A 19,899-nucleotide genomic window follows, 5' to 3' on the forward strand; every position below is an offset into this window, starting at 1 on the left:
GAGAGACGGGTCCGTCCGCGTCTCCCGTGCACTCACCAAACCGCGATGTCCTCGCGTCCGAATCCGAAGCGTGCACCGGCGCTTCTTCAGATCGGGTGGAGGACGAGGCATCCCTTGCTTCTGAGGGGTTGGATAGTGCCGTCTCGGGACGTTCCTCTCGCGACAACGCGGCACTTGAGGAGCTTCTCGGGGCGGTGACCAAGGCAGTCGACTGCCTCATGCTCGAGAGCCCCCAGAGGCTCAAAGCTAGATGACGGATATCTGTCGGGTGGCCGGGGGGAGGAGCCACAACATCGTGCTCTCCCTTTTTTCGAGGAACTCCACAGTGAATTATGTCGCTCGTGGCAGAAGCTTTATTCCTCCCGTGTGTTCGTGCCATCGACGTCGATTTATTTTTACTATCGTTGGTGCGAAACCACGGGGGTATACGACGGTGCCCCGTGTGGAAGAGACTCTGGTGAGCTATCTCTCTCCTGGGACATCGTCGTCCCTGAAAAAGCCTTCTCTGCCCACCAAGCCTTGCAGGCTTACATCTGCGCTGGTGGGGAAGGCTTTTCGGGCAGTGGGTCAGGCTGGTGCTGCCCTGCACACCATGGCGGTTTTGCAGGCATATCAGGCTGACCTGCTGGATGATGTGAGCACTGACGGGGTGATTGATGAGACGGCATTTGCAGAGCTACGCCGGGCCACAGATTTGTCTCTCCGTGCTACCAAGCAGACGACCCATGCTATCGTCTGTTCTATGGCTGCACTGGTCACCACGGAGAGGCATCTGTGGCTAAACCTCACAGGCATCAAGGACAGGGACCGGGCCTTCCTCCTTGATGCCCCGATCTCGCCTTCTGGACTGTTTGGAGACATGGTAAACACCGTGGTCACCAGGTTCCGGGAGGCGAAACGCCACGAGGAGGTGTTCGTGAGGTATCTCCCCCATCGTGCTCAAGCGTCTGGAATGTCGGCCACCCACTCCGGTCCAGTTCCCCAGTACCGACCAGGCACACAGTCTCGGGTGGGTCCGGTCAACCTGAGGCGCGAGGCCATCAGGGAGAGTGTGGCGAATCGTACCCCCCCTCGCAGAGGCAGGGGAGCGGCCCACCACGCCCCTCAGGCCGCCTCGGGAGGGCCGGACCTGAGGCTCTTCATCTCTGCCAAGAAGAAGAGATCCTGAGACATGTGTGCCCGGGACTGTGGGGGTGTGCCCCCCCGGGGAGGGGTGCATAAAATTCCAAGAGAAATTAGAGGCTCCTCTTCGGCACACTCACAAGGCCGCTTTGCAATCTCCGCCGCCGCCGGCATTTCGGGGATTAGCGGTTTCAAAAAGAATTCTAAATGTTCGGTAGTCTCCTGCCACACCTCAGGATGTCGGGCATTTGGCATCCCCCCAACAAGATGAAGTGCCAACGTTGATACCCCTTTCAGAGAAGCTGGCAGCATGGAAACTACTGCCAGGTCTCGCTCCATGGGTAGAAAGGACTGTAGCCAAGGGCTACAGGATGCAATTTGCATATCGCCCTCCGCGTTTCAACGGCGTGGTCCTCACTTCCGTGAAACCGGAGCGAGCACATTTGTTGACACAAGCATTACAAGCTCTGCTGGACAAAGGAGCCATAGAACGTGTTCTCCTACCCGACAGAGAGACAGGCTATTACAGCTGGTATTTTCTAGGTCCCAAGATGGATGGGGGGGTTGCGTCTGATTCTAGATCTTCACGGATTAAACCGCTACCTGAAGACGCACAAATTCAAAATGTTGACAATCAAGATGATTGTGTCTCAAATTCAGTCACACGACTGGTTCATAACTATCGATCTCAAAGATGCATACTTTCACATAGAGATCTTGCCACAACACAGGAAATTCCTGAGGTTCGCTTTCGGGGACGAAGCTTACCAGTATAGGGTTCTTCCATTCGGCCTTGCCTTGTCACCCCGCACATACACGAAATGCATTAATGCAGCTCTGGCTCCTCTGCGACTCCAGGGCATCCGCATTTTGAATTACATAGATGACTGGCTGGTTTTAGCTCAGTCTCGGGAGCTACCGCTTCGACATCGGGATGTCATCCTAGCTCATCTCAAAGCTCTCGGGTTAAGACTCAACGCCACAAAGAGCGCTCTCTCCCCTACGCAAAATACAACATATTTAGGGATAATATGGGACTCGACCGCGATGCAGGCACAACTGTCTCCAGCACGCATCGAATCCATCCTGAGCACCCTGAGGAGGATCGGGCTAGGCCAGAAAGTCACTATTCATCACTTTCAAAGAATTCTAGGTCTCATGGCGGCGGCTTCCACAGTGATACCTCTGGGCCTCCTGCATATGAGACCGTTTCAGTTGTGGCTCAGAGCCAGGGGGTTTCATCCAAGGGCCAACCCCCAGAGGCAGATAAGGGTGACGCGCCAGGGGCTTCGCACCCTTTCTATGTGTTTCAGACCTCGGTTTCTGACTTTAGGTCCCACTCTCGGTCCGTGTTGTCGTCGCAAGATGCTAACGACAGATGCTTCCCTCACAGCCATCTAAGATGGCCATCCAGCCCAGGGGGTCTGGAGAGGTCAAATTCTCGATTGGCACATCAATTGCCTCGAGATGATGGCTGTATTTCGGGCCCTGAAATACTTCCTCCGGGAGTTACGAGGCTACCATGTCCTAGTGTGGGTGGACAACACTTCAGTAGTCTTGTACATAAATCACCAGGGCGGTCTGTGATCAGAACAAATTGGCCCAGCAGATCCTGCCTTGGGCAGAGGGCAAATTCCTGTCCCTCAGAGCGATTCACATCCCGGGGCATATGAACGTGGGAGCAGACTTGCTGTCCAGACAAGCTGTGATGAACGGGGAGTGGAAACTCCACCCCAAGATAGTCAGACAAATCTGGGAAAGATTTTACGAAGCAGAGGTGGACCTCTTTGCTACGCAGGAGACAGCGCAATGTCCCCTCTACTTCTCTCTGACTCATCCAGCTCCTCTGGGTCTGGACGCGATGGCCCATACGTGGCCCAGACTGCATCTTTACGCATGTCCTCCGATAGCTCTGCTCCGGGGAGTCCTGGCGAAGGTCCGTCAACAGGGGTCTCGCCTCCTATTGGTGGCTCCCTGTTGGCCAACCAGAATCTGGTTCTCGGACCTAGTAACCCTCCTCGACGACTTACCATGGGCGATCCCAGTCAGGAGGGATTTCTTGTCTCAAGGACACGGGACAATACTTCATCCCTGTCCCAAGCTCTGGAATCTCCATGTATGGCCCCTGAAGGGTACCAGCTGAGAGGTGCTGGGCTTCCGCCCGATGTAGTGGAGACTATTTTACAGTTTTTCTCCATTGGTTTGGCTCATTTATTGAAACAGAAATTACATCCTCAAAACAACATGGACAAACCTCCAAACCACTTGGCAATTGTTCACAACAGAATTTAATTTCTCATTCATTTCATCAAATTGCAAATGTCTAAGTACATGTCTCAATGTCTCAGTACATCTTTGCAAATGATTAAGTACAGGTAGCCTACATTTAGCACAATTTCCAAGTGAAAACATCTTTTTGATCTAAACTGATTGTTGATTCTCAGTCTAATGGTTGTTCGCTCCAAAACGTGTCAGCGTCATTTCATTGTATAAGTCATCACATGCACAATAGTCTGTTCAATTGTCAAAATTAGTCAAGAACATAATACCATGAATACCACATATGAATCCCTTGGAACATTTGATAAATTTATTACAGCAATTGACAGTCAGGTGAAACTAGAACTTGACTAACGAAGGAGGAGTTTCACACATATCAGATGACCAATCAAACAGTATGTTTAGTTACCTGACAGGTGCGTCCATGACTTTGAATGCTGCCAAACATGTATGTAAAGAGTTTGACCATGCAGGACCAGTACAATTTCTGAACATGGAGGCACCTGGCCAAGTAAATGAACAAGGGCAACTGCCTGCTTGAGGAAGAAGAAGAGGAGGAGGAGTAAGGGTGCATGGTGGTGAAATAGGGGGAAGAGGCCGTGAAGCACGAAGACACCATGCTGTCCCGGATGAAATTCTGTAAGTTACTGTAAGTAAAACAACAATACAATTACATAGGTAACTCATTCTGTAAGGAATACATAATGTATACATTACGAATGGAGTGTTGTCCTTTGAATTCTATGTCTAGGATTAGATGACAACCTTGCACGGGTGGCAGAGGAAAACTTCTCAATGAACAACAAGAACAAGAGATCTGTAACATGGTGATGGCAAATAATGCCATCACATTGAGACAGATCCGCTCTGCAATCCTACAAGACAATGCCATATTCCAAAATGTCAACTCTATAAGCATCTCCACAATAGACCGGATATTGAAGAAGCATCCGATGACAATTAAGCAAATTTACAGGGTACCATTTGAGAGGAACTCTGATAGAGTGAAAGAGCTGCGGTACCAGTATGTACATGTAAGTCAGTTACTGGTTGTCCATCATTATAACCTTTTTACAGTTAAGCAGTGGTTCCCAAACTTTTTTGGCTTCAGTACCCACTTTACCTGATTTGTGTATCCAGGTAATCCAGGTATGAAAGTATATGATTTATCTGACTTCAACATTTTGCCTAAAAACTGCAGTTTACTGTATGATGCAATTATCATTATAATCCTTATTTTGAAGAATATAACATACAATAAGAAAAAGGGTCAAAGAGCTGCAATTAGTGCCTACCATGTAAATCTATCTAATACTGTGGGTTTTACTGTAACATTTCAGTAAGCCTAGCCATTGATGATTTCCCCCCTCCCCTTTATGTCAAATACCCCCTTGTAGTACCTCTGCATAGGGGTACATGTACCCCAGGTTTGGAACCACTGGAGTAGTGGCCAGTAGCATATTGAACTTGTGGAGAACATAGAACATTCCTATATAATTGTCTGTAACTGTAGTGTATGACTCTTCTGTATGACTGATTTGATGTTTTCTTTTTTTACGCTATTGTAGAGAATAATGGCATTGGAAGGAAACGAGACCCCTCACATCCTCGTGTTTGTGGATGAAGCTGGCTTCAACCTGGCCAAGGGCCGAAGATGTGGCCTTAATATTATTGGCCACCGGGCCAAGGTGGATGTCCCAGGCCAGCGAGGGGGCAATATAACTATGTGTGCTGCCATATCTGAGAATGGTGTGGCCACTCACATCCCCAGTCTTGGCCCATACAATACACAGAAGCTCCTCATCTTCTTGGACCGCCTTCATTTTGATTTGATCCCTGAAAATGAGAGAGGTCTCGTAGGGCCTCACCTACCACAATATGTCATTGTATGGGACAATGTGAATTTCCACCGTGGCCCGCTCATCAGGGTCTGGTTCACTACTCATCCAAGGATGGTCATGGTGTTCCTACCACCTTACTCTCCTTTCCTCAATCCTATTGAGGAGTATTTCTCTGCTTGGAGGTGGAGAGTGTATGAGCATCGGGCTCAAGATCAGAGGTCCCTGCTCCATGCAATGGACGCTGCGTGTGAGGATATCATAGGAGATCAGTGTAGGGGATGGTTGCGACATGCACGCCGCTTCTTCCCTCGTTGCATCGCAAGGGAGAATATACACTGTGATGTGGACGAGAATCTGTGGCCAGACAGACTGCAGGAGGGTGAGGACAGCGACCAGTGAAGAACTGTTAACTCCAGCTTTATTTACAGCACTGTAGGCTGCATATAATTTCATTGTTTTTTATTTGTGTGTTTATATTATAGTATATTATGCTGTATACATTTTCTTTTTACTCTGATGTATGGAAGTTACTTTATGTGTGTGAATGGTAATGGTTACAATTTCCTTGGCAGTATGAGTGCAATGTGTGATGTCAAACCTTGGAGGCTACTCTTACCCCAAAATCCTATTTCTTTTTTTCAGTTTTATACACAATTGTATTCTGTTAGCTAGACAAAAAACAGTACATTAACCATTGTCAATGAAGCACTGGGCTAAGACTGAAAGGTGGACATGGGGGATGTTTCAATGGTCCTCTGCCATAGTGACAAAACATCTAAACATTTTTTCTTGCAGTGCTTGCACAATGCCAAAGGGACGAAGCATTTTGGGGGCACTGACTTTTTAAATGTGAAGGAAATTTAGTTTTGACACATTAGTGAACTGTTTTGGGAGAGGTATGAGCTTTTGCAGGTGAACCATGGTGTTGTGCCGAACCATCCATGTTATTTTGGCAAAAGCACCAAGAGTGTTGAGAACGTCTGGTCTGTTTCAAGAAATGAGCCAAAGCAATTGAAAAGGATCTTTGCCATTTTCGTGGCACTGACTTCTTTATATGGGAAAGGAATTTAGTTTTGAAGCATGAGTGAACAGTTTTGGGAGAGATATTAGCTTTTGCAAGTGAGCTATAGTGTTGTGCTGAACTGTGAGACTGTTTTGCCAAATGATCTTAGAATTTTGAGAATGTAATTTCTGTTTCAAGAAATGAGCCAAACCAATGGAGAAAAACTGTAAGTGCTAGAGCTCCTTCCACTAGAAGGTGCTACGCCCTTAGATGGCGTGCTTTTGAAAGATGGTGCATGGCTCACCATGCAGACCCAATCCACTGCCAGATTGTTTCAGTGTTGGAGTTTCTGCAAGAGAAACTGGCCTCAGGCACATGCCCAGTTACTCTCAGGGTTCATGTGGCCTCCATTTCGGCCTGCCACGCCCTGATTGATGGGGTTTCTGTGGGAAAACACCCTTTAGTCGCCCGCTTTATTCGTGGAGCGAGGCGGCTGAGGCCTCCTTCTAGACAGACAGTCCCTTCTTGAGACTTAGCTATAGTGCTCGAGGGCCTGGTTGGCACCCCTTTTGAACCTATGGAGTCAGCACCTGTCAGGCTTTTGACCCTTAAGATGGTTTTTCTAATGGCAATCACTTCTCTTAAGAGAATTGGAGATTTGCAGGCGCTCTCAACCTCGCCCTCCTGTTTAATTTTTGCCCCTGGGATGGTCGAAGCTATTCTGCATCCTCACCTGAGTTATCTGCCTAAAGTTCCGTTCTCCTTCTGCCCTCCGCCGTTCATGTCGTCGGAGCAGGAACGATTACACTTACTGTGTCCAGTACGGGCTCTTCGAAATTACGTCCACCGCACCAGCCAGTGGCGTATATCAGAGCAGCTTTTCATATGTTATGGGGGCCGCAACCGGGGGGGCGGCTGCCACCAAGCAGACTATATCACATTGGGTGAGGGATGCTATTGCTCTGGCCTACGAGGCGCATGGTCAAGCTTCACCTCTAGGAGTCAGAGCTCATTCAACAAGGGGGGTTTCATCTTCTTTGGCCTTAGCAAGAGGTGTCCCCTTGCAGCAAGTGTGTGATGCGGCGGGCTGGTCCTCTCCGCACACATTTGTGAGATTTTATTGTCTGGATGTCCATGCTACTCCAGGTGCAAGCGTCCTGGAGACTACATCCCAGACTCATGTCTGAGACCTCCTCTCGGCTTGTGCACACACACCACACAACCTTGGGGGTGTCCAGACACTTCCAGTGCGGCGGCGTTGGTATTCTCATTCCCATAGCGTTTGAAACGCAGCATCGATTGTAGCTTTTGATAAGGAACGTCTCGGGTTACTTGGCTGTAACCCTGTTCCCTGAAAAAGAGGGGACAAGATGCTGCGCCTCAATGCCGCACTGTAGGCGTGCCCGGGCGTCCTTTCAGACAAAGTTGGAACCTCAATACGCGTCCGCTTTCACGCGTATTTATAACCTGCAGGTGAGTGTAATTAGCCACGTCACCTGCCGAGGTTATTTAAAGCCAATTCTTGGCGTGTTTGACACACGTACTTCACAACCGGTCAAACAATGAACGTTCTCCCATAGCGTTTGAAACGCAGTATCTCGTTCCCGCTTTTTTAGGGAACTGGGTTACAGCCAAGTAACCCGAGAAGTTATTCTAACAACCTCTCAAAACTAGTAACTCACGGTAACCTGGATGCAGCGAATCATTTTGATACTTTTTTTGACAAATTAAATAACATCTGAACGTCGTTTCTTACCTTAAACAGAAAGTAAACGGCTTTTCCTCGTAGAAGGTCTGCATTCCGTAAAAATGAGCTAATAAAATATTGCAATTCACATTTCATGTCCAGTTTTTTTCTCATATCTTAAAAGATATTCTACACACTATAAGTATCTTTACAACTGCATGTCAACTTATTCTGTTAACCCCATACCCAACCCAAACCCTAACATTAAAGTGGCACTCCGGGAACTTTGGCCTCTTTGTCGCTATCTCACTGTAGTTATATGCAGAGTTATTTTCTTGACATGGGTTGTGGTTTGGCACTGCTGCTCTCCGCGGATGACACAAAACAAAAACATTTGCGGATGACACAAAACATTTGAAATCATTACTAATATAGAAAATAGAATCAGTTGTAGCTCGCCGGGAATCACTTGGCAACTGGTGTAGACAGAAACTCTAAATTAAATGGAAAAGATCGCCTACCTTACGTCCTACAAGTCATATATCTGAAGCATGTCATCCAAACACATACCTTATCTGCAGCTTTTGTTTTGACCAAACGAACACAGACTGACATTGAAAAGCACTGTTAGACAGCGGCAGACCAGATTTGAGATCAGTCATCTAGGTGTTTTCTACAATATTGACAGCACTAAATACAGTTTGTTCTTTTAGGCAATTGTTTCACAACTTTTATTTCACACCATGGAAAAACCAGACCTCGGCGACCTCAATGATGGGTACGGGCATGCATGTAGGAACAATGTCACTATCAAAAGAAAGTGATACCTTGCCATCTTTAGCTTTTAAATACTATGAAACTATTGAAGCTTGAAATACTGTGTCATCCCAAAATGTGTCAAAACACAATTAACATGTGAATAGTTTCCTTCTGTTTTAACACAGCAACGGTCTGATATCAGACTGTTTCTATCTAGCTACCTGAACAACAGCACATTCCATTTAATGGTTCAGACATTTGAAAGTAACTCCCCTGAGTAACGAGGTTTGTTAGCGCAACAATAATGCACGAACATGCGTTTAGTATGTAAGGTGAATTCAGGTATCACTATAACTGATTTCACCCTACAATAGGACCATGCATCTGAAAAGGCATTTGTGTTTGCTCACTTGTGCAGAGAATGTATAATACTGTGACTATTTACATTTCTTCTCTTTTCTCCACAGACAGAAAATGGGTGGGTTCCGCATAAGCACTATTTTCGTAGCTGTAATAGCATTGACATTCCCTGCCTCGTATGACACAATCAAGCCCACTCAGAGGCCAAAGTATCAATACACCAAGAAACCACCTCGAGAGGTGCCACAAACTACTGTATATGTAGGCAAGCCTACAGTCACCGCACGGATTGTGGACTACACCAAAACAAGAGAGCGCCTCCCTGTGGCCATCACAGAGAGCACAACAGTTCCAGCAGACAGCTATATAGACTATCCCGCAGACACCACTGCATCCCCCACCCCCGCCAAAGACAATTACACGCTAGACTACAATGAATGCTACTTCAACGTCTGTGAATGCTGCCCTCCAGAGAAAGGACCACAGGGGTTTAAAGGAGACACAGGTCTGCTAAGTCACTGATCTCTATTTTTACCAAATGGAGTTTTCTTTAGTGTTGGTACACAAACAATGGGTTTAAGTAGGTGTGTTTTATGTCATGTTGTAGGCATACCTGGTGAAAAGGGAGAACCTGGACCCAAAGGTGAACCAGGCCCATTTGGGCCGCCAGCGATTGCAGGGTCTAAAGGAGATAAAGGTTACTCTTTGAGAACACGTACTATGTAAACATATTTGCCTCATTGTTTTCCTGTGATCGTGGAGGTGTCACCTGATGTGTTTTCCCCAAAATATATTGAAACAGGAGATAGAGGTGAGCCAGGAAGCACAGGATTGACTGGATCTCCAGGCATCCAGGGAAAGGCCGGAGTGAAAGGTGGACTTAGTTTATTTGTGGATCTCAGTGAGAAAGTAAGTGTATGCTTTATTAGAAACATGGAATATGTTTATCTCTACAGGTGAAATTGGTATTAAAGGTGAGAAGGGGGCTGGTGGTCTTCCAGGACTGAAAGGATCTAAAGGTGAAAAAGGAGAGCCAAATGTGAACGCGTCAAAAGGTGAACATGGCGATACTGGAAAAAGCGGACCGCCGGGACCCCGAGGCATGATTGGTGAAAAGGGTGAAAAGGGGGATAGAGGAGAGTGTGGTTTACTTGGGGAGAGGGGCCAGAAAGGAGAACCAGGTGTACGTGGAGATCCTGGCCCATCTGGACAACACGGCATGCACGGTACTCCCGGAATACCTGGAGAACGTGGAGAAGCAGGAATCCCTGGAGTAAAGGGAGAGCCAGGAGGACGTGGGCCACCAGGACTCAAAGGTATGAGAGGTCTGAGAGGAATGAGGGGCGATCGTGGTTCGCAAGGGAAGCGTGGTGACAGAGGCATACGTGGAATAAAGGGCCAAACGGGCCAAAGCAGTTTGAGACTGCGGTCTGCCTTCAGTATTGGCCTCTATCCTAGCAAGTCTTTTCCTCCGTCAGGATATCCGGTTCGCTTCGACAAGGTCTTTTACAATGACGAAAACCACTACGATATAGCCACAAGCAAATTCAACTGCACCTACCCAGGAGTTTACGTGTTCTCCTACCAGATCACGGTGAGGAACAAACCACTACGAGCATCTCTGGTGGTTAATGGGGTGCGAAAAGTTCGCTCTAGGGACACTCTACACGGTCAAGATATTGACCAGGCATCTAACCTAGTGATATTGAAGCTGGATGCTGGTGATCAGGTATGGGTGGAGACGCTAAGGGACTGGAATGGCGTCTACTCCAGCAGCGAGGATGACAGCACCTTTTCTGGCTTCTTACTCTATCCTGACGAACACCCTCTCCATGTTTAAACCCAGGTGCAAGGTCATCTTGAGCTGACCTATACACCATATGGACATGGAAGGTATGGGAATATATGGCTTAACTAACTGAATGCAGTTTGCTCTTTTCTATTTGTTTATGGCTTCTTAATAGCTGTATGATCCCATATTGGTAACCAGATCTAAACATTGTATTTGATTCATATATATATATATATTATTATGTATATAGATGTAGTTTGGGCCAAATAAAAACCTAAAATACATGACAATATAATAGTTGTACAATGATAGAGGGCTGAATATAAGAATGTCAAAATGAGGAAATAATTGATTAGAATACTAGTTTTTTACTTGCATTGCCTTTGGAATGCAGTCAATGTTATCTGACAATACAAACATGAAAACAAATGATCTTGATGAAGAGGGACATCATGTAATACTTTAGTTTTTGTGGATTGTTTGTCATGACGTCCTGCAGTGAGTCATTCAGAAGTTCACGATCAGTTCACTCAATACTGCATTATTTTTTAAAGATGCTGTGTGTTTATTTGCAAGGTTATGCATACAAATTATTGAATATAATATATAACATTTTGTATGAAACCTAACACAAATCACAATGTAGGCTTTGGGTCGATGGGTTCCTGAGCCCTTGTAATAAAATCAAGCAAGGATAATCATTCTGAATTACTTTTCTCGCCACAAGGTCCATAAACATTACATTTGATTCTAAATCTTTCCTTCTTGTAGCTTCATATGGGACTTGATTGAAGGTTTCACAAATTCTCTGTACACAAAGACAAAAATGAAGAGGTGATGAGCAGCATGATGTCTTTTGTACTGGTCATTGATAAGGCACATCACTGTATTTACACTCTTGTTCCAGCTGGATCTGTAAGATCAAGAATGAATCTGCGAGTCGAGTTTCAGTAGTTACATTGGTTATTGGGAGCATCTCTGTCTACGAATTAAAATCTCAGCTGCCTATTTGAGACACATACAGTAGTTGTAGTTTTGGAGAGATGAAGGCTAGGCTGTGGCATAAATAAGGGATAATCCACGGCTAGCTGTGCATTCAAGGATTTGGATGCATGACATGGAGGCCAAGAACCAGGCTTTCCGGAGGGTGGTTGCCCCCGAAAGTGCATTAAAACCCTTTTTAACCCTCAGTTAATTTCAAATGTTGATCAAACTAACTAGAACTACCTGTGGATTAAACGGCTTTAATTCAATCCTTCCAGCCAATCAGAATCCAGTATTCAAACAGACCATGGTACACATTTGTAGGTTTAAATCAGAAATATAAAAGATCGTAGAAACGCTCCCAGAGCAAAGGCTGTTGTTAAAATTTTGAGACAACGCTGCATGTTAACTTAACCAGAATGCACTGCACATTAAAATCGATTAGAGACAGCCAGGCAACTTACTGGGTTTTGACAGAATATCTTAAGACACTTACTTGCGCAGGTTAATAGAGCTTAAGTTCCAGGGTGTTGCTCCATCGCTCCACGTCCAGACGCCTGACTTTGGCTTTGCAGATATACACCCCAGCATCCTGTTCCTGTACCTTTCAGATGGTGTATGTGTTTGAGGATGAGGCCGGTGCCAGCCGGGTGTGGTTCTTCATGTAGTGATATTCTATTTGAAGGCCTTCCGCTTTAACATTCAGCCGCATCTCGCATTTGATACACACAAGCCTTCCAGCGATGACCCGACCAGAATCAACCACCAGCCGGGGAGTTTCCAACTTATCTGAGAAGAATTATTTCAAACACGGTTATGTTCCACTGACAGCACTGTTAAAGGTGTCCCTTGCAAAAACAAGTACGCTTTCGAGATTCATTTTATTAAGTATATGATTCAAGGTATATTTATAATTGTACTTTATGTAGTAAGTACCAGTATATTTGTACTTGTTCAAAACTGCTCGTGACTAATTTTGCCCATTTTCCTAGTTTTAAATTAGTGTAATTCAAGTGTAAGTGTAGCAAACTTAGAATACACAACATGTTTTTCTGAGAACCACATAAAATATATTTCTGAGTATTATGCTTTCTTATTTTTAGATGAAAAGCTGTATACTAATAGTACTTTTAACTTCGTTTTTGGTAAGGTGCTGCCATGTTACTGCACGTATCCTAGAACAATGCACTGCAGTGTCACGGTCAGCATGCAAATGCACTTGAATGTTTTAACATCCGCATGTTTTGCTGAAAATATTTTTTATTTGATTCGGCGTGTACAGCAGTGGTTCTCAACTCTGGCCTGCGAGATCCATTTTCCTGCCGAGTTTAGCCCCAACTCTGATGAAAAACACCTGAACAAGCTAATCAGCGTCTTTAGGAATAGATGCGTTCAATTTAATGCGGCGCTGCGCAAATCTATCAGCGTGTGACATTTAAGTACTGCGATAGCAATTCAAGTGCAGATTGCTCGGTACGCATTTGAATCGGTCTCGCGGTACTTCAATGCGATATGCCAAACAATCTGCGCAGCCCAACATTAAGTTGAATGCGTCTGTTCCTGAATTAATTGATTTCAGGTGTTTTATCAGAGTTGGGGCTAAACTCGGCAGGAAAATGGATCTCGCGGGCTAGAGTTGAGAACCACTGGTGTACAGCATAGCTTAGTTATGTAGACACAGAAATGAGAAATATCTCATTTGCATCATGTTGCAGAAGTCGTACCGAGTACAGTTACAGGAACGGGAAGAGACTGGGCGGAGTGTAACTCGTATTTCTCCATCCATGAGTCCCTGCACCAGTAAACACCAGCATCCTCAAGAGTCACCTTACTGAAAACCAGCTCTTTACTCTCGTAACAGTGGATTTCAGAGCCGTCCTTGTAGAAGCGAACCTCAGTTGCTACGGGATTGCCTCGAATGTGACACGTCAGCATGACTGTATCGTCAATGATGGGAGGCGTAACTGGTGTCTGCAGGAGCGCCCATCCTCCTGGAAGAGAACAAACAGTAAACGTGGACTTCACTGCATAGCACGTTCATAAAACTCAACTCAACTTTATTTATAAAGCGCATTTTACAATTTTCATTGTTTACAAAGCAGCTGTACATGAGACATATTGACTATAAGCAAAACAATTAAAGTTATACCTGTAAAAACAAGAAAAATGTGAAAACACAGAAGACAGACATATCCACATACAAAACACTGCACACACACAATATGCAGACATACTAACACACATAGACATGGACACGGACGCGCACGCACGCACACACACACATACATACACAGACGCGCACGCACACGCACAGTGAAAGCACACGCTGAAGATAAAGGAGAGAGAAACACAGGTCAAATATAACAGACTATAAATTCCTATATGCAATATTAATTAAGTAAAACTTTAAAATTCTAATTCTAAAGCAGCCCCCCGACAAGGCAAATAGTGCAAAAACAGTATGCAAATGGTGGCGAGGAACCCAAAACTCCAATCGAGAAAAAAAAACTCAGGAGAACCCAGGCCCAACCAGGGGATTCCAGTTCCCCTCTGGCAAAAGCTGCTGCCTCTGCACAAGCTCGAGGATTCTTATAAAAGACATAAGAATCCTCGAAAGGTTACATAAAACATAGCAAATACTGTCATCAGCAATCATCTAGTCAGCCTCGTGTGCAACACAAAAGCAGGCGTTTAAGCCCATGCTTTAAAAAGCCCAACCCTTGACAAAGACTTGAAATATTGCGTCGTATGGACGTCCATTAAAGGTGCTGTGGATTTGTGTCAGTATCTTCAATCCATTCTTCAGTCATGTCGTGACAACTTTAAATACATTGTAAGTGTCATGGCTCTGCTTCATTTAGTCATGTTTTTCTTGGTGCACTTTAAAAAATGATTTTTTGAGTTTGTAAATAAAGCTAGCATTACTCGAGTATGTTTTATAAGCAAGTTGTATTTTGTCTTTCTACTTTAAAATGTCGCGTTTAATTCAGTGTGTTACTTGAGGTTCCTTTGTAATTATTTGTGCTCTAATACATAAGTAAATTTAAATGAAAATGCCAAGTAATATTTACTTGGTGTTTTGTCATTAAATTAAGCGATGTATAAAACTGATGAACGCAAGTAAATTATACTCCACACAGCCATATAATAGCTGCGTGTGCGCACTTCGGACATTACAACTGGCGCGAAGAGCCTGAGGAAAGCTTGCGCATCTAAACATTTTTTTCAGTTCCTGAGGGGATTAAACTATGGTGAGTCATTAAATGTTTTCTTTTTAATTCATGTAGTAACGTTTGCAGCATAGTGCAGCGTTAATAAACTTTATTTTCGCTGGTTTGTTTGAGTTCGAGTTCTTGTTATTGAGTCTCGGTATTGCTAACATTTCTGGATAACGTTTGCAAATGCGGTTGTTTTTTATTATGCACATGGATAATAGAATTAACGTGATGCTAAGTTAAGCTATTAATATGTTGACAGTGTTCAGTTTGCTAAACGTAGTGTCAAGTCTCGTATGTCTAACATTACGTAACTTAGACAAATAACTTAACCATGTAATGCATATTCATAAAGTTAAATCAACTTTATGCTCCGTATATAACCAATATGATATTGATAAACTTGCAGTAGCCTACTGTGTTAACTTACCCTTAGCTAACTCTGCCTTAGCTAGCTCTGAACTGGCGTTGTTGTTACAGATAGAATGGTGGATCTTGAACTAATTTGTTCTAATGTTTAAAAATTGGTATAACGTTAGCCTATGTTGAATGCATTAAGGTCAATAAGTTCATTTTAATTATTAATGACAAATAATCTAATTGTGGCATTAACATCCATGTTCATCTGTTCCACAGGTATTGGACTCACCATTCTCACCAATAAAACATTTTTAACTGATGCCAGAGGAAATGTGAAGGTGTTTTAATGGATCTGAATTGATTTATTTGATTACCTTTTTTATTTGTTTCTCTGTTTTTTAAATAAGCTGTTAAATATTTGAATTCAAACACTGAATAAAAGTATTTTTGTGAAATACCTGTCAGCGTTTTTGGTCTTCAGATACATTTTACTTAACACATATTAATACCTCATATGATTTCAAGTAATATTTACAAAAAACAAACAAGTAAAGACTACTGAGGAAAAGATAACTAGGACTCTTGTTAAGAAATATTAAGTATATTTAAAAGCATTACTTAAATAAAATTTACAAACAAAGGATGAGTAAAATTTACTTGACCCCGTACTTGGGAATTTCTAGTAAAAACTACTTATACATGGGTTTAGCATTTACTTGGACAGTTCTGATCAATTTACTAACATTTCCTGAGTGGAAAACCTTGCCTAGCTTTTTTCAAGTAAACTTCACTCCAAATTTTTTTCAGTGTGCTGTAGCAGAGTCATGACAAAGCCTTTGGTTATGTGTGGAGAGAAACATATTACAGTATTGTCCTTTTGACAATAATATACGTTCTCTCCAGTGTCTCGTCATTGGCCCCACCCCTCTCGTTTCCTTGTTATCTTTCCCTGAGTGTTTTATGTTCCACACCTGCCTTCGTTCGTTATCCCTTGTTTGTCTTCCCTTTAAATACCCTCTTGTTTCTTTGTCCTGTGCTCGTGGATTGTACTGCGTTCTGTATGATCCTGTGCCCTGGTCCTGTTCCTGTTCTTTTGTACACTGTTCCTGTTCTTTTGTACACTGTTCCTGTTCTTGCTGTTACCCGTGGTCCTGCTCATTGCCCTGTTCGTGTATTGTGAGTTTTGTGTTTTATCCTGCCTTGTTTTTATTTAAGACGTTTGGTCGTGTACCTTAGTTTAGTTTCCAATGTGCTTGTTTTACGTTTTGTCCCCCTCGTGGGAAGTCTTTTGTTTTATGTATATTTCTGAGTTCCGTTTTCCCCATTGAGGGTGTTTGTTTTGCGTTTTTTGTTAATAAAGTCTTGTTGTGTTAACCCCTTCACTGCCTGCCTGCAATTGGGTTCTTTCCACGCACATTCGTGACAAAGATGTTCAAGATGTTCAGTGATGAACAACTTACATTTTTTTCTACTTATCACACATAGGGTGCGTTTACACTTGGCATTAACATGCGACCTGTATCTGGATGTTGTCCACATACACATTGAAAAGACAAGTGTAAACGCGCTTCTGATCGGAATGTCATCCGATCAGCGTGTCCTGATCCAGAGGTAGTCGAGGACGCATTGTGATCGGATCTCAGTGTAATGTAAACGCAATCCAGACAGTTTATCTACATTTACCGGTACAATTTCACAGAAAACCCCGCCCGCTTTCATTATTCTCTCGTCTGTCCGAAGCCTCTCAGACTGCGGAGCAGCTGACAAATGCAGCGGAAAGTTTACTCTTGCTCCCGAACGTTGCACAGTCGTTCGTTTTCCCACGAAATTATCATGGATACTTTAACCTACAGAGGATTTATGTCAAATCACACGAGATGTTTTACTTGACCACTTCAGCTGTATTTGTGACTGCCATGAATGGCGTTGACTCGCGCGCGCACACACAGCGTCAGCTTAAAACGCATCATTTGTTTATTTTCATGTCACGAATGGCAACACTATACCAGCTTGTTTCTAACATGCGTGTGTGTGTTTACTGTAGCCTATACGGCGTAATCAACTCCCCGGTTCCCCGTGGGCTGCTGCCGCTTGTGTCTCGTACGGCTCTCACTGAATCCTTGGTGTTTCGAGTCTGACGTCATCACCCAAACGCGTTTGTTAAAATTGATGAAAAATCATAGGTAGTTTAGATGGTTAGAGTAAGGTTAGAGTTAGGGTGTGGGTTAGGGTAAAGGTTTCGTAAGACTTGAAACACCAAAGATTTAGTCAAAACCAACAAGCCACGCCCACGGATCTGACTTGAAAGTACCGTCCCCGAAAACAGGTTAAGCGGCAGACGGGCAGCTTGAAACGGAGCTCTGAACACACCGTATATCATTTACACACAGAAACAAGATTGTATAGTGTTGCTAATAGCTGATGTCAGTAAGCACGCTATTTTGGGCGCAGACCAAAGAAACGACACGCTGTCACTTTCAGCCGAACCAACCCAAATACACGAGAACGATGGTCGCTTTTGATCATAGTAACTTAGGCCTACTTATGTGATTATTTTGTGTCTGTGACATGAATAAACAAATTATGTGTTTAAAAACACCGTTAGAGTCTGTGTGTGTGCGCGCTAGTGAAACCCGCCACAGCTCAAGTACAAAAGCTGTTGTTTGTCATTTTACAAACGTCCTCTGCTTATACTTTCACATATATGATCATTAATCGCTTTAACCATGGTTTACTTTCCACCGCTGCCTCGAGTTCAACAGCGCTGCGTATCAAATGTGTACATGCTCATCCTCCCCGTTATACGTGTTGTGTGAAATCTCCCCGCACCGGGGCTATTTTTAAATGGCAGGCTTATTAAAATAATGGGCGGGAAACTATAGAGATCCGATCACATTATCCAGATGTGGAAGCCACTTGTTGACAAGTGTAAACGCGCTGTGTCCTGATTGTCTGAAGATCCGATCTGCTTGTTCGGATCGCATGTTAATGCCAAGTGTAAACGCACCCATAGAAACAGTATAACTGACTTCACATGACTTCAATATACCACAATGGAAAATTTGTATTACACTTTGAAGTAAAACATGAGGCTGAACCAATTATGACAAACTGAACTATTCTTCATAATGGTGTATATAATGATTATGCTGCTAAATGTATTACATTCCGAGAAAGAGCTGTTAGCGTTAGAGCTATGAGTGAGATGCATGTTTTTGAACTTTGTAAACTCTTACGATCGACGTGGAGCTGGAGAGGCGGGCTGGGAAGTGTGCTCAGAATATAAGGCCATTTCTTCATGTCTCTCTCTGCCTGGCAGCTGTAGTTTCCACTGTGTTTAATCCAAGCCTCACTCGAATTGTAGAAACCCATGTCCTGTTCATCTCGAAACCACCTGTACCTCCAGCGCTGTGAGGGATCGTCGGGCACACTGCATGCGGTCCTCAAATCGTCGCCTGAGAACACCCGCACGGAACCCTTACTCACAGTAATGCTGGCCAGTATCGGCGCTGGTGTCGGACGAGAGACAAAAACACTTTCCATCATTGGACTTTGAACATGCATAATTGAGTGTTTTGAGTTTATAGCGTATAACTTTATGGTTTAACAAATTACTTGACCTTCTTCCCAAAAGTATTAGTAATATAATAACACAGTTTTGTGTACCTTGACATTTTGCTCTTGGCAGTAAAATCAAAATGGTTGAAACAGAAAAATAAAAGCACGTAGCTCAGCAAAACAACAGCAAACGACAAATGAACATTTGCTGAGTAAATACTTATTATTATTTAAATATAACACCTGCATTGAGATGTAGGCTACAGGACTCACCACAGAAACAGTGTAGCAGAATCATGATTCTTCAGTTGTGGCTCTTATGCCCTCATATATTCTCCATTTACTTCCCCATTCTACATAAAAAAAACACAAGGATTTTGCATACGCTGCATTTTTGGAGAAAGCAGCGAGCAACAGAATGTGAGAAAATAAGACTCGTTTTTAGTAAAAAAAAAATGAAATTTCAGTGAAGTTGTTCTTAAAACAAGTAAAAAAATCTGCCAATGGAGTAAGAAAAAGAATCTTGAATTGAGTGACTGAGAAAAAGTTAAACCTTAATTCAAGATTATTTTTCTTACCCCATTGGCAGATTTTTTTGCTTGGTTTAAACACAAATTAACAAAAAAATCATATTTTTTTACTAAAAACAAGACTTATTTTCTTATGTCATTTTGCTCATCAAGAAAATGGATCTTGATTCCAGAATTTTTAAACATTTTTACTGGAAAACAAGAAAAAAAGACTAAGTAAGAAAGTCATTTTTTGCAGTATGTTTTTGGGGGGTTCTTAATCCCCTGCTAAACGACAATGTCTGTCAATTGCAAAGTAAAAATTCCCCCACAAATGTCCTATGATATTTAGTCATGTGCGAATCGGCGGTACGCATTGTATATAATTTTTATGAAGGTTGGAGATGGATGACATTTATAGCAGCATGA

The 19,899-nt window shown here is 43.6% G+C and overlaps 2 protein-coding genes across 2 annotated transcripts in view; one reads left to right on the top strand and one right to left on the bottom strand.

The window, feature by feature from the left end:
• otol1b (otolin 1b) overlaps positions 1-10,995 on the top strand; it is a 42,948-nt gene extending 31,953 nt beyond the window's left edge. The window contains exons 3-6 of the mRNA XM_057351747.1: positions 9,160-9,557; positions 9,660-9,749; positions 9,855-9,926; positions 10,009-10,995. Of these exons, the coding sequence (XP_057207730.1) occupies positions 9,160-9,557; positions 9,660-9,749; positions 9,855-9,926; positions 10,009-10,892 (1,444 nt within the window). The 3' untranslated portion in view covers positions 10,893-10,995. The remainder of the gene's footprint in view (positions 1-9,159; positions 9,558-9,659; positions 9,750-9,854; positions 9,927-10,008) is intronic.
• Positions 10,996-11,188: 193 nt separating this feature from the next.
• Positions 11,189-19,311, bottom strand: LOC130565076 (high affinity immunoglobulin gamma Fc receptor I-like). Its single transcript, XM_057351626.1, has 5 exons — positions 19,235-19,311; positions 18,640-18,912; positions 13,553-13,819; positions 12,325-12,617; positions 11,189-11,652 (listed from the first exon to the last, which is right to left on the bottom strand). Exons 1-4 carry the CDS (start codon positions 19,257-19,259, stop codon positions 12,436-12,438), a joined length of 747 nt encoding a protein of 248 aa, XP_057207609.1. The 5' UTR covers positions 19,260-19,311; the 3' UTR covers positions 11,189-11,652; positions 12,325-12,435.
• Positions 19,312-19,899: the final 588 nt, after the last annotated feature.

This window comes from Triplophysa rosa, linkage group LG14 (assembly GCF_024868665.1).
Source record: "Triplophysa rosa linkage group LG14, Trosa_1v2, whole genome shotgun sequence".
Taxonomy (NCBI): Eukaryota; Metazoa; Chordata; class Actinopteri; order Cypriniformes; family Nemacheilidae; genus Triplophysa; species Triplophysa rosa.

Coding starts and splice junctions, on each gene's coding strand:
- LOC130565076 (XM_057351626.1), bottom strand. CDS start 19,259: ATGATTCTGCTACACTGTTTCTGTG. Junction 18,913..19,234: donor TCTGCTACACTGTTTCTGTG/GTGAGTCCTGTA, acceptor GTCCGACACCAG/CGCCGATACTGGCCAGCATT. Junction 13,820..18,639: donor TCTCCAGCTCCACGTCGATC/GTAAGAGTTTAC, acceptor GTTCTCTTCCAG/GAGGATGGGCGCTCCTGCAG.